Source organism: Heterocephalus glaber, unplaced genomic scaffold (genome assembly GCF_053883595.1).
Source record: "Heterocephalus glaber isolate CG9 unplaced genomic scaffold, H.glaber_assembly_v1.0 deba00001600, whole genome shotgun sequence".
Taxonomy (NCBI): domain Eukaryota; kingdom Metazoa; phylum Chordata; class Mammalia; order Rodentia; family Bathyergidae; genus Heterocephalus; species Heterocephalus glaber.
The window spans coordinates 19,475,784-19,492,034 of NW_028258372.1; the positions used below are offsets into that span (position 1 = coordinate 19,475,784).

At 43.4% G+C, this 16,251-nt stretch overlaps 1 protein-coding gene across 1 annotated transcript in view; it reads right to left on the reverse strand.

Annotated features, from left to right (window-relative positions):
* Qsox1 (quiescin sulfhydryl oxidase 1) overlaps window positions 1-6,620 on the reverse strand; it is a 40,549-nt gene extending 33,929 nt beyond the window's left edge. The window contains exon 1 of the mRNA XM_004853330.4: window positions 6,115-6,620. Within this exon, the coding sequence (XP_004853387.1) occupies window positions 6,115-6,382 (268 nt within the window). The 5' untranslated portion in view covers window positions 6,383-6,620. The remainder of the gene's footprint in view (window positions 1-6,114) is intronic.
* Between the last annotated feature and the right edge of the window lie 9,631 nt (window positions 6,621-16,251).

A 16,251-nucleotide genomic window follows, 5' to 3' on the forward strand; every position in this document is an offset into this window, starting at 1 on the left:
GGATCACATACAAAAGCACCATAGGTCCTTTCTGAGCCCCCTACCCAAGGGAAGACCAGGAAAGGGTGAAAAGCTCACCTCCTCGTGTCATGTGCACACTCTAACTTGGCTCCTTCTATTCTGTACGTAGGTCCCTGTTTACCTTGTTCTAGGGAGACCCACAGGAAAGCCCCAGCTGTTCTCAAGAAGTGTTAGTGTGACAATTAGATGTAAAGACAGAAGAGGAGCAATGTGATGGCCTTCTACCAGCAAGGGCCTTATGATAATCAAATCCACAGTGACCAGTGACCTAAAAGCTTCAACTGTTCTTTCTCTCTCCAAGAGTACAAGCCATTGCTGTTGAGGCACAAAGAGTTTAGAAGGGGTGTGAAGAGGAGAGGACAGGAAGCTAATGTGCAATAGTACCCACAGAACAGTCATCACACTGCACTCAACCATCTGAGGTGGGCATCATGTCTCCAACTGCAAATGAAGACACAGACTAAGAAGCTTCCAGCTTGTCCAAGGCCTACAGACTGGAAAACCCACTTTCTTCTCTCCTTCTCACCAGAGTTAGGGCATTACATCTGAATTTGTGCTCTTGGCTCCCATTATAGCCTTCCCCATGAGGGAACGTGGCAGGAAGTTTTGTCTTCTAGTTAATTAGCATTCTCTCTAATTCACAGTCCAGCCGGCATACTAGGCTCAGTGCCTATAAGAGGACGATGCTATCAGCAAATGTACTGAGCTCAATATCTAGTTTAGCACTCTCAATAATCCCATGAGGAAGTAAGAAAGTATTTATATGTAAACCTGCTTTTCTTGCCTGTAAAACAGACAGATTAGATAAGTTAATTAACAAGGAATCTGGGATCTGAACCCAGGATTTGAGCCTCCCAGCTAGTTTCAAGAGGGCTCAGGCCAGAACAGAGAACATTCTATTGGCTTCCAACCAAGACATAGGGATCAGGGGGAGCTAGCCTACAGACAAGAAGAAAGGCAATGCCTAGGGGCTATCTTTGCCTGGCTCTCTTTATGTCTTGATTCCCCCTTCCCTATAAATTGGAAGAGGGCATCTTCTTACCTGCCCTAGCCTCAAAGGGAGGTGGAGTACAGGCTGGGGCCAGTCAGATGCTAAGAAAGTCTGAAAAGGGAATGTTTCCCAGGACTATCAATGTCAATACCTTAATGAGCTGTAAGGACAGATAAAGCTCTGGTTCAATAGTAATCACTGAGGACTTTACTATTCCTCATTCTAGTATGTTAAATATAATTTATAGGAGGCCACTGGTTTAGACTGAGCTCCTGCACTAGGCCCAAAAGACCAAACCGAAATGGAGTCAATCATGCTGAAGTTTCATGTCACCAAGCTGAATCTGAATTGTACTCTGACCTTCCAAGAAATCAAGAGAGAGAGAGAATAAACAAATCTCTAAGTAGGACAGTTTCAGCTGACATGATAAGCCTCTCTGTTTTTTTTGTTTTGTTTTTTTGGTACCGGGGAGGATCAAACTTGGGACCTTGCGCTTGCAATGCAGGCGATGGAACCACTAAGGTAAATCTCCAGCAAGCCTCTCTGTTTTAATGTTTATAAGAAAAATAACTTCAAGATGACTAATCCACTTCTTGTTCTCTTTTTCTGCTGTCTTCAGCCCTTCTCTATAAAGCCATGCTCCTCTTCTCAGCTCATCAGAATACTCATTCTATTGCATAGAATGAGATGTTAACCAATTCTAGAATCATAAATAAAAGTCAGTTAAGATCTTTACACTAAAGGTGCCTTATCTGAGTGTCTCACTGGTGAAGCAAAGCTGCACTTAAGTAAGTGCTTTGCTGTCTGGGTGACAGAAGCTTTCTGAAGTGTCCAGTGACTTAGTACTACTACTCTACCCACTCTTAAGAGAAAAATTCCTGCTGTTTATTGCTTTGGGCACAGTAATTTTCTAGTAACAGAGTAAATGGGAAATGAAGAGGAGAAAATGAGGAACAAGAAAAGCCAGAGTGACTGCTGAATGACAGACGGTAGGGATTCTGCTGGCTCTCACATGAGCTTCTTCTGGAGTCACAAGTAGTGTCCCCTTCCCTACTGACAAGAGCAGGAAAGGCACAGGATCCAGAGTGAGACTTGCTCATTGTCACAACTGGCGAATGCACCAAGAACTCCACATCTCCTTTCTGGAACTCAGCTTCCTCATGGGTCAAAAGAAAACCAGGACAGATGGTCTCAACTGCCCTTTCCACCTCTGACAACCATTTAGGCACTGGATGGCAAACAACACTTGACAAGAAAATGGCCAAGAAGACCCTGAGTATTAAGCAAGCCTGAGCCTTCGCTAAGGCAGAGGCACAGATTTACCCAAAGGCACAGACTTATCCAAACCACCAAGAGCCAGTAAAATCTAGTGTCCAATGACTAGACCCTGCCTGTTCCCAGCACCCAGCTCCCCACCCAAGTCTCCAGGCATCCTCCTGACACAGTAGCTTATACCATGCCCAGCTAGTCAGGGCTACATGTCACCACCATATCCCTTCCTTCCTCCCTCTTGAAGGCTTTTGGGAAGTGAGGTCATAGGATGGACACAATGCCTTCTGTACCCCTCACACGTGGCTGACACTCCAGGTCTGAGTCAAGAAGAGCCACAGAACCAGCTGAAGATTCTGTGCTCACATTCTCACTTGGAATCCTGTGAAGCTCAGACCACTGGCTGCCATAAAGATTGAGTGGGCTCCTACCCTGTGCCAGCCTCTGTTCAAGACATCGTATGTAGGAGACATCATATGTACCCTGAAAGGAAAGGCAGGCAAAACTGATAATGTTCACTGTCACTCAGACAGACATGCCTACAAATCTTATCTCCATGGCTCTGGACATGATGTTTTCCTACTTAGAATATACATCCTCCTCCACCCACCTCTTTTTCTATCCAGGCTCTGAAGGTCAGAAAGAGCTGGAGTCAAGAACCTCCACCAGGCCCTGTGTAATCTTGGGCAACTCATTTGACTGTGAAAGCAAAAGAAGATGTTGCCAGCGTGGTGGTACATGCCTGTAAGACCAGCTACCTGGGAAGCTGAAGCAGGAAGATCACAAGTCTGAGGCCTGGCTGCGTAACTTAGCGAGACTCTGTCTCAAAACAGAAAAATAAAAAGGGCTAGGGATGGACCACAATGGTAGAGGACTCCTGGGTTCTACCCAAAGTATTATAAAAAACAAAAACAAAACAAAAACTTTGTTTCCTGTTTCAAAATTTGAGCACTCACTGTAACATGCTGCTCCTGGTAGGATTTGCTGCTCTTGCCGGAGGCTAACTGGAGCCATCCAATCTTGAATTTGAACCTCTATAACCATAAGTTCTCTTTCCCTCTCTTTAATTCATTAAAAAAAATAACAAACAAAGAAGAAAAAGATAAGACCTATGGCTTGGGCATTTTCCTAGGTAAAGACACATATATATACACACATATATATATATATATACACACACATATATATGTAGTGCTGGCATTAGACAAGTGTGTAATAAATAACTGCTTGGATGAAGGCCTTTGATGACAGATTAGCCCTCTGTAAGTATCCCTTTCTGTGAATTCCTAATATACAAAATAACTGAATCTTTGGCCCTTTTCAAACACAGGCTTTAGTTGCCAATTTTCCTACTGTGTGTTCACTGCCCCAACTGCAATTTAAACAATGATCTATGACTCAACAAATATGAATGATTAACCAGTGAACAGTAATGAAGTTCTCAATTGGATACAATGAATTCCCTAAACATATGATGAGACAACAGCAGCTGCCCTGGAATAGAAAGAAGGAAGCAAGTCTTCCAGAAACAAATGCTTTACCCTAGGGCAGCAACTGCCTCAGAGAATCTATCACCGATGTCACTGAAGAAATGAGTCCTGTCCAGTCAGATTAAAAGCCTGAAGCCAGCCAGGCAGGACTGTAACCACACCCCACCCTCACCCACTCCATGACCTTCCATACTCTGTTCCTGCCCTAAAACACTTGTATCATCAGGATAGGGTATGTGCCACACTGGTATAGCACAGGGTGGTATGAGAGTAGCCCACAACCACTTTTTAAAGGAACCTGAGAACACAGGCATGAGACTAATCCCAGCTTCTCAGCTGGGGTTCACCCCTTTGGACAGGAGTGGAGGATATTCCTCATCATTATAGGCCAACTCCAGATTTTGCCAGATCCTCCCCCTACATAATCTTGGAGACCCTCAGTTTCCACAGAAACCTTCCACCTTCCATTTATTCTGGTTCATCTCCACAAACTTTAATGCTTCTATTTTCCTTTGAGAGATGAAGTTTTCCTTTTGCTTTTTTTTTTTTAAGACCGTCATTCCATACACCAGGAAAAGACCCTTTTTGGAAGTGACAACCCTCATTCAGGAGCTGGTTGGGTCAGTACCTGCATGTGTAATTCATAGGAAAATTCTGTGTTGCAACAGGCCAAACATGTGAGTCAGCTGGAAGTTAATTTTTCTGCACTCTGAAGACAGAAAATCTTCTAGAATGAGTCCATCTGCAGTCATTAAAGACCTGTTACAGCCTCAAAGTGGAAACCAATTGAGGGACCTTTATGATATTCAGGCCTGCCACGTCCCCTGAGATTACCTCTCTTTAGCGTTCTAGTTCCATGATCCTCATTCTTTAGTGTTGACAACACTAAAATAGTGCGAAGGGCTGCTCAGAGATGCTCATGCAGTTGACAAGACCAGAGAGACATATAGGCCAGTGTAAATAAGAGGTAAAAGGGTTTATAAATTTTGTTTAAAAACTATTTTCCAGAGCCATATGGCTAAAAGACATACACATCGTTTAATCTAGCTACTTCAGTAATCAATTAGCAAGCTTCTTAAGGGGCAAAGGGAGGCTGAGTTTGAAAACTGACATCTATACGTACCTTTATTCTACTATAATTAATCAAGAAACACCAACAGCACAGATGAGGAACAATGGCTCTAGTTCTCTTAGGTCTTCTCTCTAAAATACCCACAGTTTTCATTCAACATCCATTTCAGGTCAGGATCCATCTCTGATAGCGCCCTAGTACCATAAACAGGAAGTGGCTCCATTCAGGGACAGCAAATCAGAAACAAATCACCATCACTGTGCCTCCACCTCCTCCTCAATACCCACTGCCTGGGTTAGGCAGATATGTGATACTACAGGGATCTTTAAATTGTAGAAATGAAGCTATGAGACAATATAGGTCTGATATGCAGAGCTCAGTAAATATGAATTACCATTATTACCATGTTTCTTCAGCTCTAAAACTTCAGCTTTTAAACATTTTAACATCTTTGTACTACAGCACAACTTAAAAATCTCTATACATTTAATGGTTTTTTTAAGCCTGCTATCCTGATGGCTGTTATTGAATGAATGGTGGGTCTCACAATCGATGGTGTCCTGGAATCAGGGAACTGTGGTCTTAGACCAGTGAATGGAACAAGAAACAAAGGAAAACCATAAAGCTGCCTTAGGTCAGGTCTCTGACCCTTAACTTAAGGGTCTGAAAGGGCCCATGGGGACGAGGAAGAGAGAAGAGGACGTGGCCCAGAAGCTAAGGAGCTGGGGCCAGCAGGTCCGGAGAGGCCTGGAAGGGAGACAGGAAAGCTAGCCAGAGAAGACACCCACCTCGAAGATAAGGAGGAAGGAAACCTATGAGGGAGCTGTGTCAACTAGCCAGAGGGGTGGAGAAAGATGTGGTGGTGGCAGAGTGTCAGTTCCCTTTGCGCCCCAGCGCTGATCCACAGCATTCAGGGAACTTGGCAGGAAGACGACACACAGGTCCCTGAGCAAGAGGAAGGGACTGTTACAGGCTGGACTGGAGAAAGCCATAGGTGTCAGAGAAGCCCGAGGGGGCAAAAAGGCAGCTCCCTCACAAAGGTTAGAGCAGCAACGCGGCAGGGGATGAACGGGGCGAACAGAGGTCTGGGGATACAGGTCAAAAGAGACGTGGACCAAGAGGAAAACACAAATAGATTTGAGGGATGCGAAGGTGGGGACGTGTGCTGGGCGGATGGGATGCGAAGGCGGGAAGGGCACCCGGAGGGAGGACCCTCCCCGGGCAGACGGAAGGGTCTGCGGGGTGGGCAAGAGGCAGCCCCGGCTTCTCACCCTTGACGTCGTTGGCCAGTGCCTTCCATGTCGGGGCAAAGGCGATGCAGTGGCCGCACCAGGAGGCGAAGAACTCCACGGCCCAGGCGCTGCGGGAGTTGAGCACGGCGCCGCGCACCGTGTCCGCCTGCAGCAACGTCACCGGGTCAGAGGACGAGTAGAGCGCCCCGAGCCGGGCCGGGCCAGCGCCGGGCACCGCGAGCAGCAGAGGCAGGAGCAGCAGGAGCGGCGGCGGCGGCGGCCCCAAGAGGCAGACGCACCTCGTCATCCTTCACAGCCGCGCGCCACCGCACACAAGGTCGTTACCAGTCGGGGACGGCTGCCCCGCCGCACCTTGGCCTGTCCTCCGCCCGCGAGGAGGAGCCAGGTGGCCCCGCCCCGGGCTCCACAATTTCTCAGGGGCGGCCCCGGCAGGCGGGCCTTGGCTCCGAGGTGGCGAGCGCCCCCTTGGCTGTCCGCCGAGGCCTAGAGCTGCGCTGGCCGGAGCTGGGGAGGAGAGTAGCCCCGCCCAGTCCCGGGAGCCCCACCCACCTGAAGGAAAGGCGTGGGGCCTCCGCAGCCGAGGCGAGGGCGCAGGGTCGCTGGGGGATGCCTGGAGAGCTCATTTGGTCTCTCGCGGCCTCCGTATTCACACCGTGCAGTGTGACGTTGCGAATTTGAAGTACTCGAGAAAGAAGAGGCCACAAGGTAGTTTTGTCCTTGACCCTGTGATTACCATGGTCCCATAGGGATCAGATGCATACACTCCTTTTGAGGTCCGTAACCAAGGGACTCATTATTTGAGGGTTTCCTAGCCACGGATAACAAGCCACCTCCCCACGATAGGCTGGGCCGGATTGCTGTGGAATCAAGGTTTCTTTAGCATCCTTGCCTGGTCACCCTCATAAGGGTAAGGCGATTCCTCCAGTCTGAGTTCCAGCAGCCCGCGCCCCCCACATCTCATTTTTCGGCCCTTAGCACTTCTTACTCTGATGTTCCTCTCACAAGGAACCTGACCAACTAATCTTGTGTTCCTCCGTAGAAGTCGTTAATGGATTTTCCATGGTCACTTTGTGTAGATCCAGTGTATTTTAAGTTATTTTAAGAGGTTTCTACGGAGAGCTGTCATGGTGATCTTTTTTCCTTTGTATCTACTGGGTAAGCCCACATCACCTGTAAAACTCTCTGAGGCTAAGAATAAGGTGGTGAACAGAGACTATGACTGGAACTTACATTATAGTAGGGATAAAGAGATGATACACAAGGAAATATAGAGCCGACCATGATAAAAGCAATGAGGAAATAATAGGGTTAGAATAGAGTGACTGAGGGAGTACTGTTTTAGACAGAGTGGTCAGGGACAGGCCCACCCTCAATATATACAGGGACTGAGTCAGTAGTACAAATGAAGACCCACACATCATATGTTTATGTATTTCAAAACTATAAACCAAATTAAACTAATACATGAGATCCGGACCCTTCTAACTTGATGTGTATACCTTCATAATAATCTGGAAGGCTCAATTTAAGTTTAGAATTTTTGGCCTCTTCTGAGATATGTACTGGAATGTGGTAGCTTTAGGGAGAGATTCCTGGCCTTCAACCTTCCACCTCCCTATTGCTCCAAGCTCTGTTCCATACTTCCAGAAGCCTTGTGTGCAGACATCCTGTAACATCCCTGTTTGCTGAACTTTGCTCCCACCAGTTACAAATGGTCTATTCCTTGTCTATTCCTTGGTTCCAAAGGCCAGTGCAGGCTATTTCCCTGATGCTGACCTCTTGTTCTAGAGAGCAGTGAGATCTAGCATTAAAGTGCCCACAGGATTATCTAAGAAGGAATGAGGGCCAGGAGCTTTGGGTATGCACATACCATTGGCCCATGGGCTCTTTGGATTGTGAAAAAGGAGATGGGTAGAAGAGGATTGGAGAGCCCCAATGTTGGGGCAGTTCTAATGAGTTCTAATGGGCAGTTCTTTTCCTTTTCAAGGAAAAGACTCAAATGAATCATGGGAGGGAAACTCGTGGCAGTCTGGAATAAGAGGATCCTAAGCAGAGGTCTTGTAGTCTGACTTTTGCTTTTTTATCTATTCAGATTCTCTGCCCAAAGTCTTAAACTGCATAAAGAAATTATAATACCATTGGGTACCTCTGTAACCCCAGAAGCCAAATCTAGTTGTGAAGTACTTTTCCCTAGGATTTGGTTCCCACTGTATAGCTTCTTCTGCCCCACTTTACTCACTCCTAGCTGCCACTGTGGCCAAGCCTGACCCAAGGTCATAAGAATGGATGGTTCTAGGGCCGGGGATTTGGCTCAGTGGTGCCACACCTGCCTCAAAAGCGCAAGGTCCTGAGTTTGATCCCCAGGAAAAGGAATGGATGATTCTAGTAACTTTTGGGTTCTGGGGGTTGGAAATATTCCAGGAGTTGGAAATACTGCGGCAGGTGGATCAGGTGCCAGTAAAATTGCCTTCAGATGTCTCAGTTGTTAAACAGTGCCATAGTTGCCTTCCCCTTGGGCCTAGGAATTGAGATATTGTCTACTGAACAGGCTGAATGCCTGGGAAAGACACCCCAGATAAGTACACAAAGATTTGCTTGTTCATATATCTCTTTCAGCTGCATCAGAAATGGAAAAGAATACAGACTATCTGAATGGAATAGAGAAAATTTCTTGGCAGAAGGGAAAAGAAGATTAGGACTAATTGTAAAGTCTGAAGGCTGAAACTCAGCAGAGTGGGGATTTAAAATTTTACAGTCTTAGAAGTCTATCAGTCTTGAAAGGAAATTTAAACAGATAAGAGCAAGCTGAAGGGTGCCCTATGGGCTTCTTGGGAATGCCAGGCCACAATTTGAAAACCACTGGTCTAGAATTAGAAGAAAACATAAGAGTCACATCTTGTCCTGATTACTCTTCCTGGCACTTCTTGGGATGAAAATATGATAGAAAAGGAAATTTACTCAGGAATGAGGTACAGAGAGGGGGTGAGTTGTCTAGGAAAGCATTGAGATTGGGCGGAGGAATTTAGAATTTCCTGCCCAGACCCCTTTTTCTCCCTTCCTATCCACGAATCAGGAAAGTAGGCCAGGATGACTCAGATGAGAGAATAACAGCATTTGCCAACACTTTGCACTGCCACTCTAAGCACTACAAATGTTATTCATGTAGTCCTCTAGCCAATTCTGTGAGGTTGATATTATCCCACTTTAGAGATGAGGAGACTGAGGCAGAAGCCTGTTGACTTTCCCACCTGTGAATAAGTCATGTGTTATACATGAATAAAAGAGAGGGAATTTGGAAATCTGCCACCTCCAAATGAGACAGATGGTGAGAAGAATGCAGCTTATACGTAAATACAGATAATTATGGTGAGCAACAGAGGAGTGTTTGGTAAAACATGTCACCCGGTAGCAGAGCATTAGATGACTTTCCACTTACTCATTTGCACCAAGAACCAGAGAGGGTGTGTGCAGTTGGGAGACAAGTGCTAGCAACAGAGAAGGCACCTGTGGTTTGTTCCTTCAAAATTCACCTCCGAGGGCCGAGGATTTAGCTCAGTGTTTCCTACGTCTGTCTTGCAAGCGCAGGGTCCCAAGTTTGATCCCTGGTACCAAAGAAAAAAAAAATTTCACCTCTGAGTCTTCCAGATGAACATTGTATTAGTCCCTTTTCTATTGCTAATAACAGAGTGCCACAGACTGGGTAAGTTATAAAGAAAAGGGGTTTATTTTGACTGATGGTGCCAGGCTCAGTGGCACATGCCTGTAATCCCAGCTACTTGAGAGGCTGAGGCAGATTGCAAGTTTGAAGCCAGCTGGGGTAATTTAGCAAGACCCTGTCTCAAAATAACAAGGTCTGAAGATACAGCTAGTGGTAGAGCACTTGCGTAGCATGTGTGAGGCCAGGGCTCAATCCCCAATACTATAAAAATAAAAGTGTGTGTACAGGGGACAAGGGATATTTTGGCTTGTGGCTCTGGGGCTTTAACATCCAGGGGCCACATCTGGTGACAGCCTTGCTGGCAGAGTCCTGAGACCATGCAAGGACTCATGGCAGAAGATAGTGAGTACACATGGAGCATGCTCTTTTGGATTCTCTCCCTCTCTTTATAAAGCCACCAGGATTCAGTCATGGGGGCTCCACCCTAACACTTTATCTAATATAAATGTAAACACCATTGTTAGATTGTTTCCACCCTCTTAATAACTTCACAATGGGGGTTAAATTTCATTAAACTTTGGGGTACATACTCAAACGATATCCAAAACATAGAACTTTCCACTGCTAGGAGGACTCCTAGCTAGAATCCTAATTTTGAAAGAAGTGTAGTATTGTATATGGCCAGGAAAAGGAGGCACATTCAGAGGACTTACTTGAGAAGTATAATGGAAGGAGTATTTACAGAGTCATGTGCAGGGGAAAGGGATCTAACCTAGAGACTGGGAATGACAAAGTCCTTTAAGCTCTTCTAAAGAACAGGAGGGCACTTTGATGAAAATGAGTGAGAACTGGAGTTGAGCAAGAGGGGCGGTCACCCAACTGGAGTTGTAACCACATAATGCTACCTCTGCCAGAAACACAGAGGAGCAGGGAGGAAAGCAGGAAGGCACTGGGAGGTATAACTTCCAGCTCTTTCTTCTCTAATCCTCTGATCTTTTGCCAGTTCTTCTACGGAGCAAGCCCAGTTAAAGCCAGAGAGTTAGGGTGCTCTGATTATAGTCCAAAAAAATGTAAAAAGGCAGGTTAGAGGAGGGTGGAGGATGGAGAATGGAGAATACAGTCAGTAGTATAGAGTCTCTAAACTTGGGCCCTTTGAGACCTTAGAAACAAGAATGGAAAATATAAGCTGGAATGATAATACGGCCTGTAATCCCAGCACTCTAGGAGGATGAGATAGGAGGACTGCAAGTTTGAGCCCAGCCAGGGCAACTTAGCAAAACCCTGCCCCAGCCCCTCAAAATTAAAATGGTATGAGACTGCAGCTCACCTTGAAGGTCCTGGGTTCAATCTCCAGTATCTCAAAACAAACATAAAAGGAAAATATAGACCTTCCTGAACATCCTCCTGTAAGTCTCCTGGGTAAGAGTAAGGGGCTAGAAATCTACTCAACCACCAGAGATAGCAAGCCAGAAGAAGGCAACCAAGCAATGCCTTCACAATTCCTATGCTTTCCTGTTCAGTCCAATTGCCTCCTTCTGTATCTGGAAAGGAAACCAAGGCCCAGCAAAGTGGAAGGACTTGCTCAAGGCCACACAGCAGGGTAATGACAGAGTCCATTTTTGTCAGGCTTTCCAACAGAGTCAATGAAGTGTCGAGAAGGAGACATCTGTGAAAGAAATATTTGGACAGAGCTCCATGTTCACGTTGAGGTTTCCCTGGTCTTCAGGTCACCTGATGACAAGTCAAAGGGAACAGGTGTTCATACAACACATACACACACACACACACACACACACGCACACACACATGCAAGAGAATCAATTAGATACAATTAGGTGGGATGAAGGTACAAGGCTATAAATTCAGAGCTTTGTTGTCAGGGCTCTCTGGCCTCTCTGGGGTGAGGCCTTTTAGGAACCTGCAAATCACCAAGTAAAGCCTGAAATCAAAATCAGAAGAGTCACACTGCTGGGTTGCTGAGGTGGAGAGTGCCCAGTCTTCCTCATAGAAGACTTTTGGGGACCTTTCCAACTTTGGGATACTGTGAGATTTACTTGGGAAAACTTTAGACTTCTGGAGTAAATATTCTCATTTAGAATATTTCCTGTCCAACTTAGAGGGTATACCACATTTCTTATGTAACAGTAAAAACATGCAACTATAATTAAAGTATATCAGTATATCTCCGAAAGGACAGAATTTGTAAACATCTTTTTCATAACAAGAAATTCTTAGAAATGGCCCGAAGAGAAGAAGGTAAGTATAATGATGTCAGTACATGTCAGAACCTGCACTGTGCATGTGCATATGGAAGGAGGGGGTGAAAGGAGCAGAGGCAAGTTAGAGAGAACAGTCAGCTGAGGCTAGGATGGAAACACGTGCCTGCTAGGTTTGGAGCTAGTCACTAGGTTTGGAACTCTCTCGGAAGATCTGAGGTAAAGTAAACGAGCACTTGGTTTTTGTAGTCAGTATCCTTGAAGTTTAGACCTTAGCAACTGCCTTCACCTCTCTGAACTTCAGTTTCTTCATCTATGAAATGAGTCCAGTGTGTGTCATTTTCACCTAGAACACTGCAGTTATTTTATCATTAAACTGTGGTTTCACTAGTGGTTCCCATTACCAGTCCTCAGACAACTCTAGACCCTTAACAAAGTTCACAAATCCAAAGGGTTGTGGGACTTTTCTATTTTTCTTATTTTTAAAAATATTAAATGGCTCATAATAAAATGATAGAGGGATGAATAGGTGGAGCACAGAGACTACTTATGTATTGCATTTAGCAGCATGACCTGTCATGTTACCTCTGAGGTCATGGCTATCATGGGAAAGGAAGTTTCTAATTTGTGACTGTTGTTTTAATTTTCATGCTCATGTTTTGTTTGTTTGTTTTTTGGTGCTGAGGATTGAACCTAAGGTCTTGCACATGCTAGGTAAGCACTCTACCACTAAGCTACACTTCCAGCCCAAAGGTAAATTACTTTTTAAAAATCAACTTTATTGAGGTATAGTTTACAAACAATATAACTCCCCTTTTGAGTGTACATTTAAATATATTTTGAAGAAATGCACACAGCTGTATAACTGATAGTACAATCAAATATGGAACATTTCTGAACTCCAGTATATTTCCTTTATGCACTTTGAAGTCCATCTCCACTCTCACTCCCAGTGCCAGGCAAGTACTGATTTGCTTTTTTGATGTTGTTGTTGTTTTCCCTGTTAAGTTTATTGATACATTCTAGGTATACAATACAGTTACATTCATCATTGGGATATTGTACCATTACATGAGTATCTTGGTTCTTATTTTTTTCCCCTTCCCCAGCCCTCCCTTCACCACCTCCGCCCTTCTCTATTTGCAAAGACTTTGTTTCCATTTTTTCCTTTTCTCATATTTTTTCTTTTCCCTTCTTTCCTTTCCCCTACCGCTCCCACTTCCCCTGCTCCTTTAGACCTTTACTTCCTATTACACAATATCAATGTCTAGGAGACATTACCACATATTTTACAGAATTTAAAAGGATATAGAAAGCATATTACAAAAATCTGTTTTGAAATAAATTTGACAACTTCTAAGAAGTACCTTGGAAGACAAACTAATGAAACTAACTTGGGAGGAAATATAAAATTTGAATAGCACCTATTAAAGAAAGCATATTCCTAGCTTGAAAACCTACCTATATGACAACAGCAGGCCCACGTACATTTTAACTGATAAATTATATCAAACATTTAAAGCAGAAAAAAGAAGGAACACTTCTCCCGTCATTTTAGGAAATCAGCATTATGCCAATCCTAAAACTGGATAAAGATAATAGAAGAAAAAAGTATGAACATAGATAGAAATTTGTTTAACAAAACAAACTATGAGAAGTCAGATCTGGCAGTATGTAGAAAGTGGTTTCACTATAGGGATGGCAGAGTTGGTTCAGCATTGGAAGATCCACCCCCAAAAGTCATCATTTTAACAGAGGAAAGGCAAAAGCCATATGATGCTGTCACTAGTTGGAGAAAAAGTATTGGACTAAATTCTACAGCTGTTCATGGTAAAAGCTAGCAGGAGCCTAGAAGTAGAACAGAACCTTCTCAACAGATCAAAGACATGTACTCCATACTTCTAGCAAAAATGCCTTATATGAATGGAAAAGATACAATGTTTCTCCCTAAGATGGGGAACAAAGGCAGATATGCCTACTCTTCATCTGTCCATTAAACTTTGAAACCTAGGCCCAAACCAAAATAATCTGGCAATAAAATGACACAATTAGGATAGGATTGGCAAGGTAGAAGTAAAATCTTAATATGTAGATGAAATGATCATCTACAGAGAAAATACTAAGAAATCTCTAGGAGCCTCTAGAACTTGTATTTGAATTTAGCAGGATTAGAAAACACAAGGTATATACTGACTTGCTTTTTATCACTATAGTTTTGCCTGTTCTAGAACTTTGCATAAGCAAAATTGTATAGTAAGTAATTTTGGGGGGTTTTTGGGGGGGCGTTGTTTTGGTTTTGGTACCAGGGATCGAACTCAGGACCTTGCGCTTGCCAGGGAGGTGTGGTGCCACTGAGCTAAATCCTCAGCCCCAGTAGATACTTTTTTGAGTGGTACCCAGAGTAGGTTCAGTAGCCGTTTTTACTCAGCATAATACTTTTGAGATTTCATTCTTGTTGCAGTCCTCAAAATTTTATTATACTTTATCCATTCATCAGCTGATGGTTGTTTGTTTTTTCCACCTTTTGGCTATTAATAATGCTGCTATGAATATTAATGTACAAACGTGTGGTTTTTCTGTTTTGTGTTCTTGGTTTTATTTGTGAACATCAGCACCATTTCTCTTAGGTATATTCCTAAGAGTAGAATTACTGAATTATATGGTAACTTTATGTTTAACTTTTCTGAGAACCTGTAGTTCTTTTCTTATTATTTCATAGTATTCTATCCATTCTCCTGTTAATGGACAACTAGAAATCCTGTTTTTAGCTCTCATAAGTAAAGCAGTTATGACTTTCCTATACAAGTCTTTGCATTTGCGTATGTTTTTATTTCTCTCGTAAAATATCTAGGAGTGGAATTTTTGGGTCACAGGGTTGATGTGTATTTAGTATTAGAAGAAACTGTCAAGCCTTTTCTTGAACTGGTTATACCACTTATATTCCCACCAATAATGTATGAGAGTTCTGATTGTATTACATGCTTGGCAGCATTTGGTTTTGTCTTGGTTACTTTCCTGTGGCTGGGACAAAATACCTGACACCCACAACTTAAAGGAAGAGAGGTTTATTTTGGCTCACAGTTTCAGTCCACGGTTGGCTGGCTCCAAGGCCGAAAGAGGATAACAGAGGGCAATTCAGAGGAAAAGGCTGGCCTCAGACTCACCATTCAGTAGAGTCTTCTGCATAGTTGGTACAGATGTGTACCAATGCCCCTGGTTTATCATGTTTTTAAGGTTCATCCATGTTATAGCATTTACAGTATTTTATTCCTATATGGCCAAATAATATTCCATTGAATGAATATACCATATTTTGTTTATCCCATTCATCAGTTGGTAGACACTTGGATTGTTTTCACTTTTTGGTTATTATGAATAATGCTGCTCTGAACACTCACGTACAAGGATTTTTTTAATGGGCAAGAGAATTTTCAATTGCCTTGAGTATATACCTAGGAATACAATTGCTGGATTGTGTGGAAACTCTGTTTAACTTTTTGAGTAAATGCTATAATAATCCTTTACATTAATTAGAACCTCCCTAATTTTGTTTCCCTTTCACATTTGTTTTGGCTATTCTAATTCTTTGTATATCCAAATGGATTCTAGAAGTAGCTTGTTTGTTTCTTAAAATTAAAAATAATTTTACACCTGCTGAGATTTTGATTGAGATGGCATTGCATCTATAGATCAATTCGTTTTGTTGCATTTAATTTTTAAAATTAATTTTCTAAACAATGCTCTCTATTCAGGATCAGACTTATGGATAAGAAATAGGAATCCAGGAAAGATTCCTAAAAGCTTTTGTCACATCTTAAGGATTAGAATGTAACTATTTCAAGGCAGCTCACACAATGGAATAGGCCGACAGGCCCTAAAGCAATCTAGCTAAAGGCTTCTACTCTGTAATCATATCTGTTTTATACATTTATAACCTTGTATTGTTTCCTTGCTGTTACACCTCTGAATTTTAGGCAAGCCTTTAACAGTTCCACCTTATCTTAGCAGTGCTGTGATGATATTTGGCTCAGAGTTATAAGCTGGAGCCAGTATGTAGTTATGAAAGAAGAAAGAGAACTTCAAAGGGAGATAAAAATCCTGGAGGAGTAGGATGTGAGCCTTTTGGTCAACCGAAGGGACTCCCTTCAGTTTGGAGACTTGTCTAAATACAGGCATGTAGTAAGCAGGACTCTTCATTGCACTCAGCAAGAACATATATGAACTAGCTAAAAGCAGGAAAGGGAAATTACCTCAAAGAACCAAATGAAAGGTTGAGGAAAG